At 40.7% G+C, this 9,931-nt stretch overlaps 1 protein-coding gene across 1 annotated transcript; it reads right to left on the bottom strand.

The window, feature by feature from the left end:
* Positions 1 to 4,543: 4,543 nt before the first annotated feature.
* On the bottom strand, positions 4,544 to 9,816 carry elovl7a (ELOVL fatty acid elongase 7a). Its single transcript, XM_078250933.1, has 8 exons — positions 9,692 to 9,816; positions 7,755 to 7,844; positions 7,391 to 7,581; positions 6,770 to 6,850; positions 6,634 to 6,690; positions 6,406 to 6,511; positions 6,149 to 6,285; positions 4,544 to 6,051 (listed from the first exon to the last, which is right to left on the bottom strand). Exons 2-8 carry the CDS (start codon positions 7,816 to 7,818, stop codon positions 5,803 to 5,805), a joined length of 885 nt encoding a protein of 294 aa, XP_078107059.1. The 5' UTR covers positions 7,819 to 7,844; positions 9,692 to 9,816; the 3' UTR covers positions 4,544 to 5,802.
* Positions 9,817 to 9,931: the final 115 nt, after the last annotated feature.

Consider the following 9,931-nt stretch of genomic DNA (forward strand, 5'->3'; position numbering starts at 1 on the left):
CCCAGCACCAATCAAATGACGTTAATCAGCTGATGAACATAGTGGAGCGTTTAGCATCTAAAGAGCCAGATATTTCCCTTATGAGTGAATGGAGACCAAAAACAGGGCAAAAAGGAAGACTGAGAATTGGACTTACATTCGACAGAAGAAAACACTCGCTAGAAACACAACTCCACATGAACGATAATGGGTTCCACATCTGCTGGATGCCATTTCAAACCACTGAGAAAACAAAAGCATGAATACAGATGTGTCTCCTGTGAAATAGCTAAAAGAAAATCCTTTAACTCTGACAGAAAATGTTATGTTCATGTCAGAGACCATAGTAAGAAACTGTGACTTTATAACCTTCAAATATATCTTTATTTAACTAATTTCAATGTTATTGGTCAGGATACTTTTATAAATATATTATGGGTGACCAATATGGATGAAATGCTGTAAATCAAATTAGACTGAACTTTAACACCACTGGCAGTGGTCCGTTTGATTTTGAAACAGATCAGAACGCAGAAAAAAGGTCACTGCACAGACACAATTGAGTAATGTTGGGATATATGTTGATAAATGTTTAAGTCCACTATCAGACCAAATTGAGATTAAAGCTGCAACATATTTATGTAATTGACTAAGGTTCAAGGTAAGGAAATAGTTGCTGTTCCAGATGTTATTGGACATAGGTCGTTTTTCTTACAAACAAGTCTCTGGGGATGGCAGATGTCGACAATTAGTACGATTATCATTTTTGGCTTCTGCTGTTCTTCATTAAACAAATTTGGGTAAAATGTTTTGCGCAAGGCAAACATGAAAACACTGAAATGATTAAAATGTTTCTAAATCATTGCATATCTTGTGGTGACAGGCAGGAACAAATCCTGCTCGCTGACTCACCTCATTTGTGTTACACATATTTGCAGCGATGAGCCGTCTCACACATTCAGCCTGATAATGACCTAGTTATCCCAGGCTCTCTCACAGTGCAGGGAGAGACCTGCGAGGGTGGCTGGGAGACAGACGGGGGTCGTTGGAACTCATCACGGCAGTGAGCGATCATCCATGCCCTCCAAGGGTTGGGCTGTCCTGCTGCCTGCTCTCATCTCTCCATTCAACCAGTTAGTTTCAGCACTCCTATAACCCACAGTCTATTTATATGGAGAGCAAAACAGACTTTAAATCACTTCTGTAATTTGTAGTTGTATCTTACACTGACGTCAGTCCCCTTTTATTTGTGAAAAGCTCTCATGTTTTCCATCACACAGCTGAGTGTCATTCAATAAAAAGCTCAGGGGCCTGTTGTTTGGTGGCACAATCATTATGTACCACTTAAGTGCAGAGGCACGTACTGATATCAAAGACAGGTCAGTGAGCTCTTTGCACAGTCAGTGTGCCATTTCCTGGGTGTGATGTGATGAAGAGGGGGAATCGTGCCAAAATTAGGGATGCACCGAATCCAGATTTTTGGGGTTCGGCGGAATACAGAATCCACTGGTTAAGAGTATGCCGAATCCGAATACTACTCCCATCCTCAGTCTATTAACACAGTAAACACATTAATGAAGTCAACAACGTTGCACAACTCGTATTCTTTTGGATGTTTCATACGCAAATGTTTTAACAGCGGCGATGTTGTGTAATGTTTAGGGTCCTTGCCACCACGAGACAAATCGGCGTTGCAAATTGAACACGTAGCTCGACTTTCAATCGCCTTCTTTTGACTGAAAGTACTGCCAAACAACACTTTTTCTGCTCACAAGTTCCATTTTCACTTTCTCACAGCCTACTGCATTGAACGGTCCACAGACATAAACCGAACCCTGTCAAAAAGCCCAATATTCGGCCGAATCCGAAGCCGAATCCTGGATTTGGTGCATTCCTGGTCTAAGTACTTGTTTGCATAATTATTCACCCCCCTCCAAAGTATTTAGTGGATGCACCTTTGGCAGCAGTTACTGTACATCCTTGAGTCGGTGTGGAAAGGTTTCTGGAGGTTTTCACATTACACTCCCCCCCCGCCCCATTCGTTGAAAAACTGCTCAAGCGTTGTCTGGTTCAGTCACAAATTCTCAATCAAATTGAGATCTGGACACTCTGGGACATCAGCATGTTGTTCTTGAGGCACTCCTGTGTAGCTTTGGCTTTATGCTCATTGTCTGGCTGGAAATCTAATCTTCTCCCAACTTGCAGGATATAAATTTAATTAGTTTCCATGATTTAACTTAGAATAAAAATTAAATATATATCCATCTCTCCAAAATTGAATAATGTATGGTTTGTAGGATAAAAATATATTTCTCTGTTCTGGAAACACAAACAGTTTAGATAAACACGCTTTTCACCTAACAACAGCAAAATACAATTCAGTGTATTATCCTGTAGATCACAGAGAACCACTAACAGGTACAGTCAATACTCTGAGATTAGAATAGAGCGTTGCTCAATAATATATTCAACCTGGGCACCTGGTTAGCTTACCTGGTAGAGCGGGAGCCCAAATTCTAGAGGTTTACTTCTCGACGCAGCGGCCGCGGGTTCGACTCTGACCTGCGGCCTTTTGCTGCAGGTCATCCCCCCTCTCTCTCCCCCCTTTCATGTCCAAGCTGTCCTATAGAAATAAAGGCCTAAAATGCCCAAAAAATAAATAAATAAAATAAAAATAATACATTCAACCTGATGACTTACACCAGGGGAGCCATGCTTTGTCATGAATGGGAAATTAAATGTATTGTTGTGTGGTTATCCATCTTACTATAATGCACTGAAAACTGTACACTGCAAACCTTCACTAGTCTCAGTTTAACAGTGCCTCCTACTGGTGAAAATAGCTCATCACAGTCAGGTCAAAGCATCACTTCTATTAAAATGTGCATTTATCAAAGCCAGCGTTGTTCTGGTTAGAGTTGCGAAATTCCGGGAATATTCAAACTTTCTATTGAAATTTACGGGAATAAAATGGAAATATAGGCATTATCTGCTCCGGCTGTAGGCCATTTACCATGTCATATGCAGATAGAAACTAACCTTTTACCAGATCATAAACAGACAATTTGTTAATTTGCCAAATGCATACAATGTGAAATGTGCCATGTGGTGAGTTGGCAAGTTAACTAATGGTGAAAGATACTTTGGCCTGACAATGTGGGCTGTGTGCAAACTTAGGGTTTAAAGTGAACAAGTAATAAGTCAAGTAAATTAAACAAAACAGCAATAGTAAATATTTATTATTGCTGTGTACTAAAAAAAAAAGGAAACCTGTCCTTTGTATATATACAACTAAGCCCAGGTAAATGTGACTGTACAAAGCTTACAGCAGGGCTATTCAACTACACTGTTCTGGGGGACACATTATTAAGAAGGCTAATACTGAGTGAGGAGAAAGAATAAAGAATGCAGACATCCCCGGCATGATGACGTTATTCACGTGCATATTAAGTGGTCATGCTGGGGGGAGGAGCCGGTTTGTCTCCGGCAGCAGCTAAGTTTCCAAAGATTAGTAGCAAACTAATAAACAGACTACAAACCGACAGCTTTCGTTATAGCTTGTTGGTAAAACATCGCTATTTGCAGAGTAGCATGCTGTAGGCTAGTTGTGTAAAACAGCGCGGTGGACGAGAGCAGCAGACGTTAGTTAGCTACCATGTGTCGGGTTCGCTCCGTGGAATGGATGAGTACACTGAATGTTTTCTACAAAGATGATGTAGTAGCATGTTTGCAGCTTAAAATGATCCCAAACTTTCTGTCGTTTTCTCTCGCCTGTCTCTTCTCTTAGACCCTCGCTATTTTCGTCTTCGTTCATTTGTAATCTGAGCCGTCAGTCTCGTGCATAGACCGTATATAAACGGTCTTGTGTCCACAGAAGCGTCAACCTGTTGTGTGCGCTAGTAATTATCCTCCGTGCGGAAACAGTGAGCCGTACAACCTTAATTACATTGATTTAATGAAGCTTCGAGGCAAATAATTTTATTTTTTTTATTTTTTTATACATTATATATAGCTCTCTCGATGTAAAAGCTAGAAAAAGCTGTGTTACAAAACTGTACTTTGCTTTAGGCTACTATTGAAATATCGAATATATTTACTCCAATAATATCAAACGTACCTGAAGGTATGTCCTTTGGCTCAGACAGTGCAGTGCAGAAGTATGCACGTGACAGGCGAATGCACTGTGCATGCAGAGGGTTGTAATTTAAAGAGTTCCTGTTAAATGGGATGCTGGCACATTATCTGTACAGTGCCATGCTGAATGCAGTGCATAGTTACAAACTGTAGGTTACATTTCAATGAGCAGACTTAACTAACAATACTTGTATGTGCATGCATCCATCCCCTCTAAATAAGAACAATTTTCAGTTGAAATTGTGCAAAAATACCTGAGCTTAACTTTCTGTGGACATTTTCCAAATCTAGTAATTAGGTTGAATTGGGTTTAAATCTGGTTTCTTCAATATTCTGCCAGCTTTCTTGATTTTTGTCCACGTGAGGCGTTTTAACTTTCAAATTTTCATTATTGAAATTAACAGAAAAGCAAATAAGACAATTTATAAAGTACATTTGACCATTTATTGTCATATAAATACATATAAAATAGACATTTGATACAATTTCTTACAGTATTAACTATTGGTATAATAAGGGATCTCAAAAAAAAGTTCACCCCCATTTGTACATCTGTAAATCTTTAGTGTCAACATGGGCTTGCACCTGAATAAAAGGTGGAACCCTTTCCACATCGAGCTCAATCCTGTGTCCTCAGTCACCAAAGGAGCATAGTGTTACATTCACTTTTCTCACTTAAGATCATAATAAACTACTCCACAGACCTCAGTCTAAAGGCACAACCTGACTCCAGCTGCCTGAAGACCTCTTTAGCCACAGAACTTCAAAACACATGAAGCAAAAATACTTTAACGTTTTCCGACTGACTGGCTAAATAGGAAATCCGTGTAAATATGCATACTGCGGTTCTATAATACAGTGTAATTTTGCAATAAGGAAGTAGTAAAACTCCAGCTCTGGATCCTACAAGAACCACAGTGGCCCATCAGCCTTCCTCTCTCGCATCCGCCACTTCATCGCTTCATAGGAGAACTACTAAATCAGGAGAACAAGAGTATTCTACTGTATAAAGATAGCCCTTTTCACTGAATGTCCATACCATCAGCAACAGTTGTGACTAGAGAAGTGGGTGTGAATATGTGATCAAAAAAAAAAAGACACCCTGTTGTGCATGCATGCAACCATTTAACAGAGACACGTAGCCTGAACACCATTTTAAAAAGTATTGACTCGGAACGGTCAAAGTAATTTTTTTTGGCCAGGTGAACAACAACTTTTCAGTGCATAACTTTTAAAAAAAACTGAATTTCTTGAAAAGTCTTAAGTAAGATCAAGTCACAAAAGGTAAAACGATATCATTAGAAGCTTTTTGAGGAAGCCACGTTTGACTGTATAGCCGAGGGTCCCACAGCCTTACCATAGGTGAAGCCCTATAGTCGGTGTGAATAGTGGAGTCGATTTCCGACACTTGAAATTTTTTTTAAACCATACTGTAACAGAAAGGAGGGATATTTGGAAACTTCATAGCAGAACTTGGGCTTTACCTTCATTGTAAACAAACAAAATATATACAAGATAAAACCCTTCAGCTTGAGTCAATAAACCTCTTAAATAGAGCTTTGGTTATTAAAGATTGTCTTTGCAAGTAGAAAACAGAAAATACAGTCCAAACTAATGGGGTTGAGTCCCACTGCAGTAGTTTGCTTACATAAATTAGGTCAACCCCCCTCCCCACCCCCACAGCCTGCATCACTCATCTTTTTCATGACTGGCGTTTCCATTCATAACTCCATTGCTGTGGTGTGCCCATGTCTGATTCTGCAGTACTTTAGGCAGCCTCTTGCCTTTGGTGTAGGCGTGGTACCAGAAGTTGAGGAAGAGGAACAGGAAAATCAGGCCGTACGAGCCGATGATGTAGACAAAGATGGGGAACTGGTAGGCGCAGTGCTTTGTGAAGAAATACTGGGAGATGTGGCTTGTCACCATAACAAACTGGATCTGGGGAGCAACAAGAAAGAAACGTTGATTCTACTGTCAAGATTCCCCACAGGTCTTATTCAAAAGTACAAGATATATGTCTGACTGCCCAACATACCAGCTGAATGGTTGTCAGGTATTTTTTCCACCAAAGGTACTTCTGGTAGTTTGGGCCCAAAGCAGTCAGGCCGTAGTAAGAGTACATGATAACATGGACGATACAGTTAAGCAGGGCGTGAAATGTCCCCATCCCACCTGAAGAAAGAGGAAAAAAAAAAAGGTATGTATCAGGGATAATGCCACAAAACATTAAAATAAAGAAATGTTTAGTCATGAAAACTATAGCTTGTATATTAAGACTGGAGGAAATCCTACCTGCAGAAAACCGAACTCCAAACCACCAGGTGAAGGGCATGATTGAGTGATGAAAGAGATGAAGAAATGTCACCTGGCTATTCTTCTTTCTCAGCACAAAGAAGATCTGGAAATAAAGATTACTCAAATGATTGACAAATTACAGACTTACTGTGTGATGAACTATCAGAGTCTAGTGCAACACACTACATAAAGGAAATTATGTCTGACAGTGAACTTGCCACTTACCGTGTCCAACATCTCAATGAACTTTGAGAAGTAGTAAAGCCAGCATGTTGACGCCATCTAGAGGAGACCGTTAAAGTTTGTCATTTGTTCAATTAGATGCTGATATTACATCCCACGCTGTAAAGGAGTGGCTTACCCTCAAAGCCTGTGGCGAATCAGAGTAGTCGACCGGGTCACAGTGAAAAGAGTATCCGGTTCCCCATCCAGACATCACAAACTGAAGATAACAACCGTGCAAAGTGTGGTTAATCACAAGTAACTGGCTGTTAAAAAAGAAACTCAAATTCTTTAGTTATAATCTTGAATTGTTGCTGTTAGAGCTTAATGTTTGACTGCAATACACTAAATCTACAGTGTGTCAGGGTAGTATTTCACAATAAAATCCCTCTAAATCAATAAGTACGGTTGGGATACCGATTACATTGGAAATGCAGTACAACGAAAAAATTAAGTACGCCTTGACAAGAAAGATACAGGCAAAAGTTTGTCATGTTGAAGTCACGCAGCTCTTTGGCAACATTTGCAGAACACAGTGCTGGAAAGAAAACACCTGCAGATCTGGTTTAACCTCACATCAATAGTCAAGTTTAAAAAAAAATAAAAAAAATAACTTGAGTCAATCAACAAGAGTATTGCACAAGACTGCCGATAGCATGTGTCATGGCTCTGTTAACAATGGGCTCAGCAACGCATGTACCAACTCCACTAGGAGTACTCCACTACGTACAATCTTATATTGAAGCAAAACATGACTCACCTCATAGCACATGTAGAGCGAGAGAGCCACCACGCCGAAGTTGTAGACGATTAGAACTCCTTTGAGGTCGAAGGCTTTGCGGTTCTGCATCATCCGAGGCCCCAGCGATGTGACAAAGTAAATGTACGCTGCGATGACGATTGTTTGGGGGAGAGGAGAGGACATAAGGAACCAGGTGTCTGTCCGCCGGTCTGCAACCGAAGATTGGTGACAGGTTTGTGAGATCAACGAGGTTCAGATACAGAGAAAAGGGTGCAATGTCAAAGCGGATTCATTTACAGAAACAAATCCAAAAGTGATACTGGAGGATTTTAAAAATTACTAAAACATGCCACGAGGTCACCTGGAATGCTGAAAGACTCACCTGCATTTTGGATGAACTCATCGTACATGAGTGCGGCTGAGGACTTTATTTGATCAAATTCCATTTTCAGACAAGATTCTTGCAATTTACCTAGAAGAGCAAAGGTTAGGAAGTCAGTTTGAAGGTTCTCTGGCATTTTGAATAAGAAGCCCAGCACAGAATCAGTCAGTGTGTCCCAAGACAGCAAAAAATGTTGGGACATTTTCAAAAGCTGAGAAAACACTGCATTTAAGTAATTTTGATTAGAAGAACAAAGTAAGTTTCACATTGAGGAACTATCAAGGTAACTAATGGCTAATAGAAACTCCCAACAGGTAGTAAGCCTCTCAAGCAACTGCTGCAAAAGTTAAATGAAACAACCGTACCGCACCATTTAAATTGCTCCACATGTAACTAGTTTCATTTCAGTATGTCATTTTAACATCTGAGCTGGGCTTTAACTCAGATTGCCATTTGTACTTTTGCTTAAACAGCCATGGCTGAAACAGTGGACTGTATAGATTGAAGGAAAAAAGCCACTCAGCCATTCTGTGCTGCCCCTCCAAGCATCTGAGGCAGACAAAGCCAAGAGTGTACGGGAGTACAATGAGTAGCAGTCAGCATTGCTGTTTCCAGAGAAACAATGACTAGAAAAGTGTTGCCCAGTTACAAGATAGTTTTTTTAAAAAAGGACTCATGAAACCATGCTGCCTTGACCCATGCTGGGCATCTTATGATGATACAGTGAAAAACTCATTTCCCCAGTGATGCTGGCACCAGGACCAGCAGCCCTTAGTCATGACTCAATAGTAAATGTTAATAAAGTTAAATTCAAGAATGTGTCTATAACGCATCCCATAAGTTTCTGGCAATGGGGTGGTGTCTGGCAAAGTTACACTGAGATAAAAAGGTTCACAATGACTGGCTTGACTGGTTTAAGAAACGTGGGTAGTTGGGAAATAGGCCAAGGGCAAGTTCCCTTCTCAGGGAATTTACTTTGATAAACCAGAGCCAAACGAAATCTTATCAACTCCATATATTATATTACCATACCAGTAAGATTACTTGTTTCTGGAGAAGCAGTGTGCCATTGTTGAGGGAGTGTGAGTAAATGTAGGCTAACTGAAACAAACGCATCACCCCTAGTCTACCAAGTTCACACAGGACATAACCCTACATGACAGGTTTTTAAGGTGTGTTATACCTGAATGCAACGTGAACGAGAAGGCACGGGTAAGTCATTGTGTTAAGGTGAAGGGGGGGAAAAAGGGGATGGCTGTCTGGAGTTTCTACACTAAAGACATGGCAAGCATTGATACGCAAACATTACAGTCAGGGAGGCTGATGTAAAGGCTGCTATTCCTATGGCACACACTGGTTTAGTACCCTAAATGTCTGCATGTCAACTCACGTTTTACAAAAGATTAAATCCACGTTTGAGTAAAATATAGTCCTACAGCATCCCAATCCGGTCACACTCGGAGCCATTCAATAACTGAGGCAGACTTATTGATGCGATATAAACAGGTTAAAACACTGGAGACCAGCATTAACCAGCCATACCTCCTCACAAAATAAAACAAACATTCAATTATATTGTGTGTAGAAGCCAGTCATGTTTAGGGTCCTGTAAAGAGACTAATATTCAATTAGGTGCACCATTTAAATAGGTATCAAAATAAGGAATGCATAGGCTAGTTTTTTTTTTTATGTCACAGATCTCAACACAAACATCCCTGCAATCCTCAACAAGTGGTCTAGTTGAGGACCAGGTGAAAACAGATCCGACAGCTATCATCCAACTCACAAAGACAGGAAGTGTTTTAGTAACGTTTATCACGGGCACGCTTTCGCGTCGACGCACCGGTGTTAAGATTTTAATTGGAAAATCTTCAGTAGTCTTATGGGTTGTTTCATCACTTGACTCCGATTCAGTTAAGAAAAGTCAAAATACTCACGTTTCGCTACCGCTGCCACTCGCCAAAAATCCTTTTGGTCTGTCAAATTGCCAGTATCCAAACTCCCGGCTCACCTTCAGCTGCCCAACAGGTGTGCTTCGTTCTCTGTTCACGCGCCGATACAACGCGAGCTCCTCCCTTCTTATTGGAGCCCCCCGGAGGGCGTGGTCTGCTCTCAAGCCACGTTTCTTTGTTGCTGATTGGCCAACTCGTGGCCCAACAATTCCAGTTCATTCTTGA

The sequence above is a fragment of the Sander vitreus genome, chromosome 5, assembly GCF_031162955.1.
Source record: "Sander vitreus isolate 19-12246 chromosome 5, sanVit1, whole genome shotgun sequence".
In the NCBI taxonomy this organism is placed as follows: domain Eukaryota; kingdom Metazoa; phylum Chordata; class Actinopteri; order Perciformes; family Percidae; genus Sander; species Sander vitreus.